The sequence below is a fragment of the Ictalurus punctatus genome, chromosome 5 (genome assembly GCF_001660625.3).
Source record: "Ictalurus punctatus breed USDA103 chromosome 5, Coco_2.0, whole genome shotgun sequence".
Classification (NCBI taxonomy): domain Eukaryota; kingdom Metazoa; phylum Chordata; class Actinopteri; order Siluriformes; family Ictaluridae; genus Ictalurus; species Ictalurus punctatus.
In genome coordinates this window covers 30,924,813-30,941,272 of record NC_030420.2, presented here as the reverse complement: position 1 = coordinate 30,941,272, position 16,460 = coordinate 30,924,813, and the positions used below count along the sequence as shown (strand labels likewise).

The following is a 16,460-nucleotide window of genomic DNA, read 5'->3' as shown; positions in this document are numbered from 1 at the left end:
GGCCCAGGTGCAGATTTAACTTTGGTCTTCTTAAGAGTTCTAAGGTGTCCTGGAAAAATTTCCCATTGGCCCTTCTGTATCACGGCCCCTTAATAATCCCCATCTCTGAATTGGCTACATCGCTCTCTCCTCTAAACTAATATCTGGTGTGTGGTGGGCGTTCTGGCACACTATGGCTGCCGTCACATCATCCAGCTGGATGCTACACACTAGTGGTGGTTGAGGAGATTTCTCCCCATAGAATGTAAAGCGCTTTGAGGGTCTGGAAAAGCGCGATATAAATCGAAGGAATTTAAATCTAGGCTTGCACCACCTACTCTGTACTTATGGTGAGGGCAGAGTCACCGGGTTTTAGAATAGAAATGATTGCTTCCACTTGAGTGCTATTATCTGTCTCAAATCTGATGTAAAAACAATTGAGGTCATTTGGAAGATATGTTGGACTGCTACCTGTAACCTGAATGTGCTTACGAGCAGTGGGAGCAATATTAACTGCTCCTATGTTCTTAAGACCCTGCCAGGCTGTATGGAGGTTCCCCTGAGTAAATGTTTGATCAATCTTGTTCTAATATTTCAGTTTAGCCGTTTTAATAGCACGCTTAATCTCTGTATTTTTTCAAACCCCAGAGCCGGTGTAGAAAACTCTCTTTTTCTTGTTTAAAAATTTCCTTAGTCACCCAGGGCTTGTTGTTGGGAAAGATGGTAGCCTGCTTAGTAGGAATGATGTTCTCCACACAGAAAGATATATATACGACGTTACTATATCCACTTGCTCATTAATATCAATAGATGGAGCTATGAGCGTATTCCAATCAGTTGTTCCAAACCATCCTTGTAGCCTATCAATGCTGTCATTAGTCCATCGTTTAACAACGTTTACAACCTTCTCTGCCCTCCTTATAACCGGTAAATATGCTGGTCCAAGCAATACAGTATGGTGATCAGCAGAACCAAGTGGTTAAAGAGATAGTAATTCCAGTCTGTCTAAGGTTTTCTTAATATGCTCGGCGGCTGTGGTGGCATTTGCTTTCGGATGGATATAAACCGATATATAAAAAAAGCTGTGGAAATTCCCTGGGCAGATAAAAATGGCGTAGGGACACGGCCTAAGGTTCAATGTCACACGTGCACAAGTTCTCCCATACGACACTCGTTGAGCACCGGCATGTATTTACATAAAAACAAACACCACTGCCATGTTGTTTGCCCGTAAGCACATTATCCCGGTCGAGTCTCAGGGGAATCCCAAAGCCATCTATATGTAAAGTGTCATCATCATCGTTCTTATTTAGCCACGTTTCAGTGAATGCCAAACTAGAAGCGGACCTAAATCGATGCATATAGTTCACATTAGCTTGCAGTTCATCAGTTTTGCTACGGAAAGAACAGACATTAGCCGTAATGACTGAGGGGGACGATCGATGTTTACATTTCTCCCGTTTGAGTCTAGCTCGTATTCTTCCCTTTTTCTTTCCCCTTCTCGTTTTGAGCGTTTTGAGAAGATTCCCTTTGGATAGATGGCCTCTTCCGTGTTCTTTCTTCTGGAATCCTCTCTGTAACAATAGCCTGATGAGGGTGGAATTGTGGCTGCAACAGAAAATCTCGCGAGTATGCAGGTCGCCGATTCTCCGGGAGAATATATCCAATTGATGAACGTGATACTTGCTCAAAAAATATTTTTTAAAAATGTTACAACACCAATGACCAAAAGAGTCTTCTAGAATCCGTATCGTTCACTAGTCGATGTCAACTACAGTGTGGCGCGTTAGCGACCTTAGAACGCACATGTAGCCACAATAAATCTACGTTTATGCTGCAAATTGTAAACTAGATGGACTCGATATACAAAAAATACCAAACAAACAAAAACTATAAAAACTATAAAGCTACGCCACTCTACGCCACGCAGCGACCCATCATCAGACTGTTTATAGCTGCGATAAAGTAGGTGATAATAGGAATGACTTGTTTAGCAACAATGAAATGTAACTATAAATGGATAAAAAGTACTGAAGCTGAAAAAATTGTCAGCACTGGCAAGCTGCTGTAGTTTAAGAGGAATAAAACTCTTGCTGTTACTGGAAAATAATCAACTCTATTTCAATCAAATCAATTATTGATTATTGTCTTATAACAGCACTCTCCACTTATGTTTTATTCCCCACTTATTGTATTATGGTACCAAGTACTGCTTGAACCTTTCATAATTTGAGTTATTCTGTATATTAACTAAAACATTGATTACTATAAACTTATATATTATGCCTCAGGTGGAGGAGATGCAGTGGTCCGGAGGCGAGCATTACATCCCTGCTTCTGTGTGTAGCTTCCCGTGCCAGCCAGGCGAGAGGAAGAAGATGGTGAAAGGCGTACCGTGCTGCTGGCACTGCGAGCCCTGCGATGGCTATCAGTACCAGGTGGGCGAGCTGACGTGCGAAATGTGTCCGTTCGACATGAGGCCCACGGCGAACCACACTGCCTGCACGCCCACACCCATCATCAAGCTGGATTGGCACTCGCCCTGGGCTGTCGTGCCCATGTTCCTGGCCATCCTGGGCATCGCAGCCACTCTGTCCGTAGTGATCGTTTTTGTGCGCTTCAACGACACGCCCATCGTGCGGGCGTCAGGGCGCGAGCTGAGCTACGTGCTGCTGACGGGCATCTTCCTGATCTACCTCATCACGTTCCTGATGATCGCCGAGCCGAACACGGTGGTGTGCGCTTTACGCAGGCTGCTGCTCGGCCTCGGGATGTGCATCACCTACTCGGCCATGCTGACCAAAACCAACCGCATCTACCGCATTTTCGAACAGGGCAAGAAGTCGGTGACGGCGCCGAAGTTCATCAGCCCTACATCGCAGCTCGTCATCACCTTCATCCTCGTCTCCTTCCAGGTGAGACAAAACTGGTCGCAGTCCAGCGCTCAGGAGATTCATCAATCATGTTTGGTCATGTTAGAAAATAAAACAAGATTATAGCGTTGTAGCGTCGACATATTATATTATTGCTAATAAATATAAATATAATACACATATTATTATTGTATTATATATATATAAGTGCGGCTATCGGGTCGTCTGTACTTCAAAGAAGAGTTCCATATTTCAACCTGATTTTAGGCACACTGACTTCTTCTCAAAAGCTGTTTATTTGTCCCATATTTCAGACATAAACTCCTTTTTCATTGCTGGAACTGTGCTCAGATAATCATAAGGTTGAGTGGCTAGGATGAAATCATATCCTGATGTGTATTGGATTAATATTTATTCCACGAGGTCCTTCCGAAAGAGTTAATTGACCAAATATGCATTCGCACAATTTACGTTGGCGAAGCTAGATACGTTTCTCCAGCTCTTTTTGAAAGTGTAGCCTGTTAGAAACGTCTTATATGATATACATATCACTAAGGAACCTACCTATTAGGTTTGGTGGCATCTGTAAGAATAATACACAATCCCAGTATGCACACTGCTTTGACTGTGTCACTGCAGCATGAATGTATTTAACACAACAATAATGAAATGAGTGCCACAGCGGCGTACTTTACAGCTCCAGGGTCTTTGTTTTGATCCTGAGCTCCGGTTACTTAAATATATAATAGCCCTCGCTGAGGATGATTCAATGAATAATGACACTGTGACATGTAATATAAATCGAGGCTATCGTTATAATAAGCCGTTTAATCAGGCTGTGAGATTACGTTCTTTGGTGTACTTTTTTTTTTTTCTTCTTCTAATGGGCTCCCAGTGAAGTGATGTGAACCACAGCAGCGCCATTGTTAAAAACTCTTAAAACATCCATCATTCTGTTGCATTTGGCCTCACAGAGTCAGCATGGATCGAAATGGAAGTGTTTCTGATCCTTGAAATGAACGTTAGACAGAAAACGCGGTATATATTCCTAGCGTATTGGCCTGTTTGTGATTAACGCGCTTAGTATAATAAGCTATCGTTTCTATAGTAACACAAGGACTTGCATGGCGGATCTTTCACGTGGTCTAATGTATCTAATAATAAACAGATTAAAATAAATGTTATTCAACAGAGGAACATGTACGTTGATGCGATTACGTAAGAAGATGTTTAGGGAAGAAGTCTCCAGTATCAGCGCGCTGTGACGGTCAGTCATTTTCCTTTACAGGAACGTCTTCAGGACCCAGAAAAAGAGAGAAAAGGGTGGATGGTGTTTGAGACGTTTGTCTGGTTTGAAGTTGCCGCAGATGACATAGACGTCAATTCAATTCAATTATATTTGTATAGTACTTTTAATAACGGACGTTGTTGCGTAATGAGCAGGCCAGAGGTGACCGTGGCAAGGAGAAAACTCCCCAAGACGATATGAGGAAGAAACCTTGAGAGGAACTAGACTCAAAAGGGAATCCGTCCTCATCTTGGTGACAACGAATAGTGCAATTATAAAGAATTCCTTTCAATAACTGTGTGCTATATAGTCAAAACGTGCAACTGAGTACCCAGGAAATTCAATACAGCTTTAACGTATTTTGTCGTTATCAGTGTATCACCCGGTCACTGGTGGAGACTTGAGTGCAAAACTGATCATGGCTATTGCAGTCCAAAGCCATCTTCATGGTTTCTAAGTGATTACAGCCACATTAATCTCATGTATCTTTATGCTGTCCATATGGGGGCCATCCTTAGCAGCAGTGAGTGGTTTCCAAGTGATGAGAACTCCATCCAGAAGTCAGACATGGGTCTTCAATCTTATCCACAAAGGGCTGGTGTGGCTGCAGGCTTTCATTCCAATCAGGCAGGAGCCACACCTGATTCCACTCATTTAATCAGTTCGTCTCCACTCAGCTATCATGTATGCCTCTTATTTGTCTGGTATGAAAGCCTGCAGGCACACCCGACCTTTGCGGACAAGATTGAAGATCCCTGTCATAGACACACAATAGATCAACAAGTGGGCTAAATTAGACAACGGTCAAAAGCATAATAGAATGCAGGTTTGGTAATGGCAAAAGTGATCGGCAAGGATCACAAAGAACTGAGGTTTGTGCATGTTTTTGTTGTGAGCCAGTAATTGGGAACAGGTGTGTGTGTGTGTGTGATTGGAGTGAGGTGACAAACACAAAACACATCTGGATCACCTCAAACATCTCATTAGTGATCCCAGTGCATTCTGGGAAAATGGAGATGTGATCCATTCTGGGTTAAACCCTTTCCTCTCCCAGGATGCATCACTGGGTCCAGACCTACATTCGACAGATCGAGAACTTCATTCCTCATTCATATAACTACACTGTATAACAAGGTCAAGGGTCGTCCACTGGCAGACTGTAGTCCAGACGTGGACCCAAGAAAAATATTTCAGAGGACTGAATTAAATAACAGCAGCCGTTCGATAGCTGACCCAGCTCACCGGGATCTCTAGCAGATCTTCAGATAGCGTCTTTTGGTAAATTATTTAGCTTTTGAAGACAGCTCGTCTGACAAGAGAGTAGCTACAGGGCCTGGAGATATTCGGTCAGAAAATCTTCACAGATTTTCATAGCTGTTTTTCATTTTATTTTCTCTCTCTGGTCTGATTAGCACAGAGGCAACGTGGCTTTTTTAAACCGAATGCTAAAAGACAGAGAAGGATGCGTTTATTCTCCGTGTCAAATTCAGAACTGCTTCTGTTGTTCTGTCGAGTCAGGATCACTCGATGTTGTCGAGGAACTAGCGGAGGTAGGTGGACAAGGAAAGGCTTATTGCTGAACTCCTACACTAGCGCAGCGTGTCAGGAGAGTGAAAAATAACACGTACAAAATCTCTTCGACTACATTTCTAAACAGTAGCACACAAAATCTGTCTTCATATTTAGAGTAAAATAAATTAAGAAGACTGGGAGTTCCTGCACTAATAGTTAAGCAACTATTAAGTTAAGGTAAGCCCTAATTACCTTAGCACTAATTACCTTAGCGTAAGCACTAAGTTACGCACTAATAGTTAAGGTAACTGTTGTGCCCATCCAGTCCTGTTAATCGCTTCAATGCCTTTGTAAGCAAGATATTTTACGCAGCGACCCAAATTTAGTTAAATACCCCTGTTATATAATACGCACGGCAAAAAAATTCCATCTTAGCACGTGAAAATATATTGAATTTAGACTGAACTCGATCTGTCTAGTATTTCTTATTATAAGATATGGGCAGATAAATTAGGGGGCACGGTGGGTTAGTGGTTCGCACGTTTGCATCGCACCTCTGGGGTTGGGGGTTCGATTCCCGCCTCCGCCCTGTGTGCGTGGAGTTCTCCTTCTGTGCTTCCTCCACCAGTCCGAAGACATGCGCTGTAGGCTGATTGGTATTTCCAAATTGTCCAAAGTGTGTGAACGGGTGTGTGATTGAGCCATGCAATACCCCAAGGTGTCCCCCTTGTGCCCCGAGTCCTCTGGGATAGACTGTAGGCTACCTGCGATCCTGTCTAGAATAAGTGGTACAGAAAATGGCTGGATAGCTGGCAGATAATTTCGCTTCTTTTTAAAAAATGAAAGCTTAAAATGATCAAAGTTCCAACAGAACAAGATCGTTTCAAGCTTGAAACGAGTAGAAAGATCAAATCTGACTATATTCAAGAGATTTCCACTTGCCGAGATATCATTTTTTACAGTGCGCTTTTAAGGGGAAGAACCGATTAAGAAGCCGCGAGTAAAAGAGCTTTATACGGTTTAAAATAGTCATCTGGAGCGCTGTAGGAAAACAAAAGCAGTCGACAGAGATCTTACATCCTCTCCAAGGATGATGAATTATTTCTGAATAGGATCCAGAAGCACACAGACAGGCAATCCAGTTTTTGATGCTAAGCTGTCTGCACATCTCATCAATGTGGGTGCTCAACCTTGCACAGACCAGCTCACTGGTACGCATCGGCAGCAAAATTCCTCATCAATTCCAGCTACTGGTTTGTAAGTAATATGCCTGAGACAGAGGAAAACTAGCCCACGCTAATCTTCCTTCTTCCTCTGATACCGTAAGAAAGTTGCAGGGTGCTGATGCACACGTTTACAGGCAGAAATATTAATAAAGCTATTGTGGCTGTGAGCTTAGTATTTGAATGAGATGTGCATGACTCAGTGGAAGTGGGATGCGGGGGAGAGGAGCTTATCCGTCCTCTGGCGCCGAATTGATTGACAGCGGGATATTTTTTAGCCCTGCCTCCCTGCTCATGATGGCGGAGGTGTCAGCGAGTCTAAATGATCGCGCTGCCATTCTGCTGAGCTTCATGACAGCAGCATCTGTCTTCACGTCTGCGTCTGCGTTCCCCTTCCATGACCTGAAACTTTCTTCTGGAAGTTTTTTTTTTTGTTGTTTTTGTGGGTTTTTTTTTTGCATTAGCAGACGAGATTAAGCTTCAGTGAGTGAGTTCCTGCGACGAACAGGTGGGGAGGACGGGCTCGTCTTTGTGTTCTTCTACCGTCCAGCTGCTGTATTCAAATGAAGGACTGTGATACGGGATAAATACACAAGAGCACCGTTTCCTGCAGTTTAATCTGTCTACTTCTTGGTAGGAGGGTCATTTTAAAACCCCAAATTAAACCTTATTAATTGCAAACGGGGATACTTACGACAATTATCTTGTACGTTTCTTTAACAGGATGCTTTTTGGAGTTCTCCACTCCACAAATGAAGCTTGGTGTTTGTCTGAATTCCGTCTGAACTGAACCCAAGGACTCACAAATCCAGACAAATAAACCTGAGCGTGATCTGTTTGACTGTGTGTAATGATCAGTTATATATACTGTATGATATTATATGAACAATTCCATTGATCATAGAGGGCTCGTAGTGCTCATATGTATTGACACCCATCTTTATCTCCATCTTTACATTTACAGTGATTTACGTGACACATCTTTATCAAAAGTACTTTGGCTAAGCAGTCTTTCTGGACCACATTACCAATTCACCTTGCTCTATCTATCACTGATTTATTTATTTATTTTTTAAAAAACGAGCTAAACATTTTTTTTATTGTAGCATTTAACCATAAATTATTATTTGCATTTTACTAGTATGTTACTTTTACATTATATTTCTATTATTCTAATTATTCCACTTTGCATTTCTTGTACTTATTTCCTCCTTTTCCGGTCACGTGTCATTTCGCACCCAGCTGCTGCACATTCATACGGTAACACACTTGTAGGGAAAGCGCTATCTACCCTCTTCTGCATACGTGAGCCGACAGACACCCACGATTGGCTAGTGTCTCTGTGATTGACAGGGGAGAGAGACTATGCCATCCCACCCACCTAGAAAGCACGCCTAATTTTGCTCCCTTGGCTCGCACCCACGCCTGGCTGTTGCACCATCAAAATGATCAAAAACCTGAAAATTTCAGATCCCTATGACGGAGGGTTTCCCTTTTAGGGAGAGTTCCAGGTAGAACTTCAGTAAACTGAAGAACCCTTAACTAAACCAGATAACCCTTTTTAAAGCATTTTTTTTTCAAAGATGGAACTATCTGTGTTGTTCATAACCAGGTACGTCCTTCCTGTCTGTTATCTTCTACAAGCTCTTTCCCTTCTACGCAGCAATACCGATGGCACTGGGTCTGATATTGGTCCGATTCCCTGTTCATTTACTCTGACTTTTACTCGTAAAAATGTTTCCAGATACCAGCGTCTGATACAGTGTGCCGTAAGCCTAGTGCACTAATGCCGCAATGATGAACAGACGATCCAAAATGACAGTGATCTGGATGTTTTTTCATGATTAATGATGGCAATCAAAGCAAAGCAGACTGCAAACTGTGCTCTGTGAACATATCAAGATTAAGGCGCTACTCTATCTTCCTACAAGTATCCCGATTGAGAAAAAAAAAATGTGATGGAGTTTAAACGGTATCTTTAACAGAAAGGATGGCCGACCTGAGCGAGCAGAGCTGTATCAGCGAACACGGTCGTTACAACAAGAGCAGGGTGCTGGGACTTGCGCGCACACAAACGTACTCATAAGCATGGAGCAGTGCAGTGAGAATTCAGAGAAACTGTCACATGTGAGAGTTCTGCGAGCATTGAGCACGGAGAGATGTGCACTTCCTTTCCTCTCACTCGGCCGGGTCTACTTTGCGTGTCTAATTCACGGCACCTCTTTTAATGACCGGGGTCGGATGTCCTTTCGCTGTCTATTGAGAATACTGTTCAAACATCGTAAAAGGTCAAACCGAGAACGAGGAGTTCATTGCTGGCAAAACATACATAAACATGCATACAGTAGCAACCGACGTGAACCTAGCTAAATAAGATGTTCCATGACACCTTTAATACTAAGTAGGTTACTCATTTCAGTGTCAATATTGCGAACAGCGAGGACCAGAAGCATGCACTCGTACAGTAGCTGTACGGACAACAATAATCCGATATTAACCCGATTAAGATGATACTCTGATTAAGAAACTAGCATGTAAACAGCAATTTTTTATTACTTTAATCCGATTAAAGTCATACTCGAAGTAAGCACAAATGGAATTAAGACGTGTGGAGTACTCCTGTTTTAGTCGCATTATCGACGTGCGTTACAGACACGCACACACCTTAATCACACTATTAACGTCGTCTGGGAGTTTTCACCACATTTTGCGACAGGACACGTACACACAAGGCAGCGCTCAACCGTTTGACCCCAAACCGTGTACTTACCTACTGTATAGTAGGCGAAATACATGTATCTGAGCTACTATATAGACGATAAGTACGCGGTTTGGGACGCAGCCCACGGCTTCAAGCGGTCGTCTATTTGCACGTACAGCACGACAAATAATTAACCGCACTTGAAGCGTTCGTAAAATTTAAAATAAAAACACCCAAAACTGTATACGCTCCCATGACGAAGACCAACCGTATGTCGATACGTGAAATTCTGGAGGGAACGTCGGACGGTGTGGCGCGGCGACGTAATGACGTGTGACGTTAATCCATCTATGTTTTATAACATGTAAAACCCGAACATGAATATTCTATTCTATTCTATTCTATTCATAGGAATATTCTAAAAGCGACTCATGTAAACAACTTAATGACAATACTGTCTTATTCAGAATAAGGTCAATAATTAGATTCCTGCTGTCCATGTAAACGTAGTCACTGATGCATCCCAGCATCAGACAGCTGTTTTGTTTTTTTCCTTTGCATGATGGGACAAGGAATTGCAAAAAGTGTCTACACTTCACAATTTTTTCAGCAAACAGTCGTTTTTTAAAATATTTTTCAGTGTGAACACACTGAAGAAACACATTGAAGACAAGAGACGAGACAGTTTATATATATATCAAAGCATTGGGAATAGTATATAAGTAAACAATCTGAGACACAGCATCTGACATTTTCCCCCAATAGGTCACTATATTCCTGCATCTCACCCCAGATCTTCATCCCTCTCTCTATGCAGGTGATCGGAGTGTTTATCTGGTTCGGCGTGGTGCCGCCACACACTATTGTGGACTACGATGAGCTGCGGCCGCCCAACCCCGAGCTGGCACGTGGCATCCTGAAGTGTGACATGTCCGACCTGTCTCTGATCTGCTGCCTGAGCTACAGCATCTTGCTCATGGTCACGTGCACCGTTTATGCCGTCAAAAGTCGAGGCGTCCCCGAGACTTTCAACGAAGCCAAGCCCATCGGCTTCACCATGTACACCACCTGCATCGTGTGGCTGGCCTTCGTGCCCATCTTCTTTGGTACGGCACAGTCCACGGAAAAGGTGAGAGCTGTCGGGTTTATAAACATTACAGATTTACATTTACAAGTCAAGTGGGAAAGAACGCAGGACGGAAAAGGAATTTGCTTCCGCTACCGGTTCATTTAGCCAATTTCGATCATTTCCATCTCATGAACTTTTTTTCTTGTTTCTTTCTTTATCATTTCTACCCTTAGTACCTTCTACATGGGAAAGCTTTCCTCTAAACGCTAAAGTGGAGCAAAACTGACCCTGAAGGCTTTCCATATGGGAAACCAGGCCACATTGATGGTGACGCGTATATCAATATCACGAACAGGACTGTTATGACTATTTGAATGACTCATTTCTTATGAATATTTATTTATTTTTATTATTACCTGCAACCTTTAGGAGGACAATGAGGGACTAAATAATGAATATACAGTATAACGGTACATTTTTATGGACTATTACAACCACTCCTAAGAGTGGGAGCGCAAAAAGAGAAGGTATGAAAAGGAAAAATAATTCAGTGACCTAACCGAGTCATGAACAATCGAATAAGCGTGCATGCGACAAGCAAGTAATAAACAAATGAATCAAATAATTAACGATAAATGAACGATAAATAAACAAACAAACAGGCAGGTAAGTAAAAAAATTGATAGACGGATAGATAAAGCCTTTTTTTTTTTTTTTACAGCTTCTTCAAATGAAATTCAGCGACATTAATAAATTCAGCCCCTCGTTTATACAAATTTGCACATATTGGCCATGAGATCAGGTACACTGAGACAGACTGTATAGAGAGAAATCTCATTACACTCATTACACACTTCATCTCCTCTATGATTAGTATTATAAAGCACTATGCTACCATAAACCCTTAATTATTCTTCTTCCTTCATCCTGCGTGTGTTCAAAACACAAGGAATCGTACAGCGCGCTTACCCACACAGCAGGAAATTATGACTTCCGAAGGAACAGCCACCATTTTACCACAACCCTATCTTTCCCCAGTTCACCGACAAAAAGGCCCAACAGTTTAGCGACTACTTAAGTCCTCGTGTAGCAAAATTATGCAGAATGAAGTCATTTCAATATGAATGTGCCAAAGCAAGCAGCAACCTGCCAGGCCCGTGATAACGCCGCCAAAGTTGCGTCTCAAGCAGTTTCTCTTTTGAAGCGAGCTTTCATATGGCAACGTGCGAACACAGGGAGAGATGAGACGTGCAGAAAAGAAGACGTCTTCTCCCCCTCATCCCCACCACCCCGCCTGTCTTTATCTCTTGAAGACACACCATGACATGGAGACAAAGGCCCTGCTTCATTGCAGCGAGGGGTTTAATTGTGGTGGGAGGTAGATAAGACGAGTGTGGGGGAGCCGGAGAGACAATGCCTTCACCCATCCTAATAAAGCTAAGTGAAGCCACCACAAGAATGAAGAACTCGAGCATTCGTTTGTTCGCTCCGTCTCTCCTCCGCCAGGTGAACCACCACCGAGGCCCCCCGTTTCTTTTCACCACAACGACACTACGCGTGATTTCTCCTGGTGGGAAACCGTCTACGGGATTTTATTTATTCATTAAAAGATATTAGTTCTGGTCTTTCAAGTAGCGTCACTGTTTTAAACAGAGGATTTCAATAATTGAAAGCTGTTGTAAAATTCGGCAGCCGTTTTAAAAATACACGCAGGAGTGCAAGGAAAACAGGGACCCGGTTTTAGATACCAAAAAGTCTACCAGATTGTTCAGTAATGTATTTGACAGGTTCTGGGGGTTTTTTTTTCCTGGAATGTTGCGAATATAACGTTCCTGCAATGTTTTGAAAACCTGTCGTTACAGGAATTCTTTGCTTGACGTTGTTTTAAACCCTTCTTACTCTATTTCCCCAAAAAATAAACAAACTAGTAGCTTAACTTAAACTGTCACGACCCTGACCAGACCAGTTACTAAGGATGAATGTATGAATGCTGTATGTCCATGTTACTGAATGTCGTCCGTCTTTGTCCCACGATCTTCATATCCGATCGCTCGCACTTCACCGCATGAGAGTAAAAACCTCCCACTAGTGTGACTTTGTTTTGCTGTGTCCCCTGAGATCCCAGTCCTGATGTAGTGCTTTCTTAAGTGAAATATAAATGCAGACCATTAAAAAAAAAAAAACCCTAACAACTAGTAGTACACTTCCTATTTGTATCTGTTTAGAACACAATATTTGTTTATTCTGTATAATATATTTGGCCACATCCCTATTGTGTATCTAGTGGGAATTTCCAAACATGCGTGATAAAAAAAATCTGAGCAGGTAATAACCATAAACCATTACCCAGGCCCTTGGTGTTTAGTGTTCACCTGTGGATCGTGACTGTGACTATTACAGATGTACATCCAGACGACCACGCTGACCGTGTCCATGAGCCTGAGTGCCTCCGTGTCCCTGGGCATGCTCTACATCCCTAAAGTGTACATCATCATCTTTCACCCGGAGCAGAATGTGCAGAAACGCAAGCGCAGCTTCAAGGCTGTGGTTCAGGCGGCCACCATGTCCACTCGTCTGTCACACACCAACAGCGAAAAGCACAACGGCGAGACTAAGATGGAGCCAGACAGGACGCAGTAGCAGGTAACTCAAATTCCAGTCCAGCTCAATAAACGAGTCAGTGAACATTTCTGTCTGCTTCCTGGTGTCTAGTCTGAGCTTGACCACGCCCACTGAGCATTACTGCTGGCTTGGAGTTCACTTGTATCAAATGATTCATTTTTCTTTTAACGTAAAGAATGCAGTGATTTAGTCAGCAACGTCATTGTAATTGTTATAGTCCCACGTGTTTAGTGTTTAAAGCACAGCTGATGTACATTTAGTAACGCCCACTTAAATCCATAAAAGGCAAAAATGACACTTCGCTGACTTAATGGGTAAAGAGCGCCTCCAATGCGTGGCTCAACAGAAGAGTACCGGGCTAAAATCGGCCATGCTGTCTGGGTGGGAGGGATGGTATTCTCCGCCCCCCCGTCAATCACAAGGACACTAGCTAATCATGTGCATCTGTGAGCTCATGTATGCAGAAGAGGGTAGATAGCGCTTTTCTCAGAGCGTGTATCAGATGCTGCCCTGTTTCAGCAGTTTGAAAAGATGTGGTTGTCTCGGAGGAAGTACGCGTTAGCCTTCACTCTCTCCAGTTGGTAGCTGTTGTATGCTAGCGGACGGGATGGGAATTGGAATAAACCAAATTGCGGAGAAAACAGTAGAAGAAAAAAATATTCCTCAGCCGCTGCGGTTGGTCGACAAACCATAGCCACACTCAGACTCTTCCAACTTTTATAGGGTGCCATTTCTTTTGTCCTATTTGAACGGCTAGTCTTATTTGGATTTCTTTTTGGACTGCTTTCTTTCTGAGTTTCACACAAAATGTTCGTTAAATTCGGTTCAGTGACTCGATTACACTATCCGAAGCCGATCAGTCAAGGTTCACGTCATCGCAACGTTTTTCTGAACTAACTTTTCTAAAACGCTCCTGTGAATGAACCGTTTTGTATCCTGCCTGATAATTGAGGCACCTTTGGAAGAAGAAATGTTCTAAAAATGTTCCTCTCTGCCAGTGACCCAGCACCCGATGTTCAATCTGACTGTATTTCTTGTCTTAACTGCAGATAAACAGACTGTGAGAAGATTCTGCACTTTACGCATTATGACGGTTCGACTCAAAGCAGAGAGCAAAAGCGGTCATCATCGCCTCCTGAGGCGTACACACACGCACCTCTGTGACTTCTCCACACATTTAGTTGATCTATCTTTAGGGCTAATTAGTGGTGGTTTAAAGGTGGCTGCTCCGTGTCATCGCTCTGAATTGGCGTCTTGCAGAGGTTCCGAATGAAAGGAGCAGGATGTGAAAAAGTAATTACAGCAACAACAACTGAAAAAAATAAAAAAAAAACCCCTTCCACATAAAAAGAGGCTAATAATGTTGATGTTTAAAAATCCATTTATTTGAATTTTATAATGAAGTAATGAAATGGATTTTTTTTTGTACCTTTAACACACTAGTATTTGTTGTAGACTTTCCCCCCTTATTTAATACGTACATCCATGAGCAGTTTTATTTTTAATTTTTTACTTTGCTGTAAATTAGTATTTATGTGTCGTGACTCATTAGGTGAGTTTCCTCCAGGCTGAACGGCCATGACTTCAGGCAATGTTCTCCTCGTTTCTCTCTTACAGTTTTTCTCAATTTTCTCTTCGTCTAAACCTCGAAAAAAAAAAAAAAGCTCTTTAGAGTAATTTTCCACTTGCCCTCTATCTCTCCAGCGCACACTCGCTCTCTCTCTCCAGGACGTATTAGCAGCAGCAGCAGCACGTCCCAGTGCTTTCTTATTACTGATGTCCTTGAGAAAAATAAAAAAATAATTTAAAAAAATAACCAGCAAAATACATCAAATATGTAAAAATACACAATATTCCTGCTCAGTGTGAGGACGTCTGGGTGGGAGAAGGTGAGAAGTAAGCAACTTAAGGTTGAAAGAAGGAAGGCTGGTAGAAAGAAACAAAGAAAGGCAAAGAAAAATATGGACTCAATCAACAAACAAACAAATTTTAAAAAATACGGAATTAGCCTCAAGCAAGAAAGAGAATAAAAATTAAGTAAATGAGGAAAGAAATGTTTAACATATAAAAAGAAAAGAGAGAAAGAGTAAATAAAATGAAAAATAAAAACAAAAAATAAATACAGTTTAAAATGAAAGAAAGCTAAATGAACAAATTAAATAGACAAAGAAAAAAAAAGTGGAAACCATCAAACAAATGAAGATAAAGAAAGGGAAAAAACTAAATAAAAAAGAGATAGAATTCATAAATAAATGAACAGAAAGAAAGAAATTAGGCAAATAAAAGAATGAGATGGAAAATTACAGAGAAAACACAACAATGAAAAAAAGGAAGAAATTAAATTAAAGAAATTAAATGAAGAAAGGGAAAAAAAGAGGAAATTAACAAATAAGGAAGACAAAACTAAAGAAAATGCAATGAATTAAAAAATATTATTTAAGGAAAGAAAGAAATGAAAATTAGACAGAAATAACAGGAAATGGAAGAAGATGGAAATGAAAAAAGGGGAAAAGAATGAAAAAGGAAAGATATTTTTTCAAAGGAAAAAAAAGCTTACATAAAAATAGAGATTTTTTCTTCAATTAAAAATAAAGACAAAAGGTGAAAACTAAAATAAATAAATGGAAAAATAAAGAAAATGTAATAAAAAAAAGGAAATTTAAGAATAAGAAAGAAAGAAAGAATAAATGAAGGTAAAAAAGGAAACATTTGGTTAACATTTGTAGCTTTAATGTGACTAACACCGTTTGTACCTCAGTAGAACACATTCACATGTACACATGTACGCTAGGTGGGGGTTTTTTTCTGACAGTAAATGCTTGTTCATGACATAAGGTGTGATAATCATCTCACAGATCATCTTAACACCTAAATAAGACTTAACTGACCTTTTTTTAAAAAAAAAAAATTGTAATAACTAACATTGATATTCCCAATTAGCGAAGTGAAATTTAAACACGAAAAGACAAGAAACTGAACCTGAGGGAAGAAAAGAAAATGTAAAGAAGAAAAGAAAATGTAAAGAAGAAAAGGAACATCTTAATACCCAGCTGTTGATAAACACTGCATATATTTTGAATTCTGTCGCAGTAAGAACGTGAAGTCTAAATAGTACTAACTACAGTCTCTCACATTCTGAAAGAAGAGGTTGAAAAAGGTGTTGAAGGCATTGTGGGAAAACTGTAAGAGCAGA

The 16,460-nt window shown here is 41.3% G+C and overlaps 1 protein-coding gene across 1 annotated transcript in view; it reads left to right on the top strand.

Annotated features, from left to right (window-relative positions):
* grm6a (glutamate receptor, metabotropic 6a) overlaps positions 1-16,460 on the top strand; it is a 76,795-nt gene that overhangs the window by 57,615 nt on the left and 2,720 nt on the right. Inside the window, exons 9-11 of the mRNA XM_047155728.2 lie at positions 2,271-2,894; positions 10,394-10,705; positions 13,046-13,288. Coding sequence (XP_047011684.1) covers positions 2,271-2,894; positions 10,394-10,705; positions 13,046-13,285 — 1,176 coding nt within the window. The 3' untranslated portion in view covers positions 13,286-13,288. The remainder of the gene's footprint in view (positions 1-2,270; positions 2,895-10,393; positions 10,706-13,045; positions 13,289-16,460) is intronic.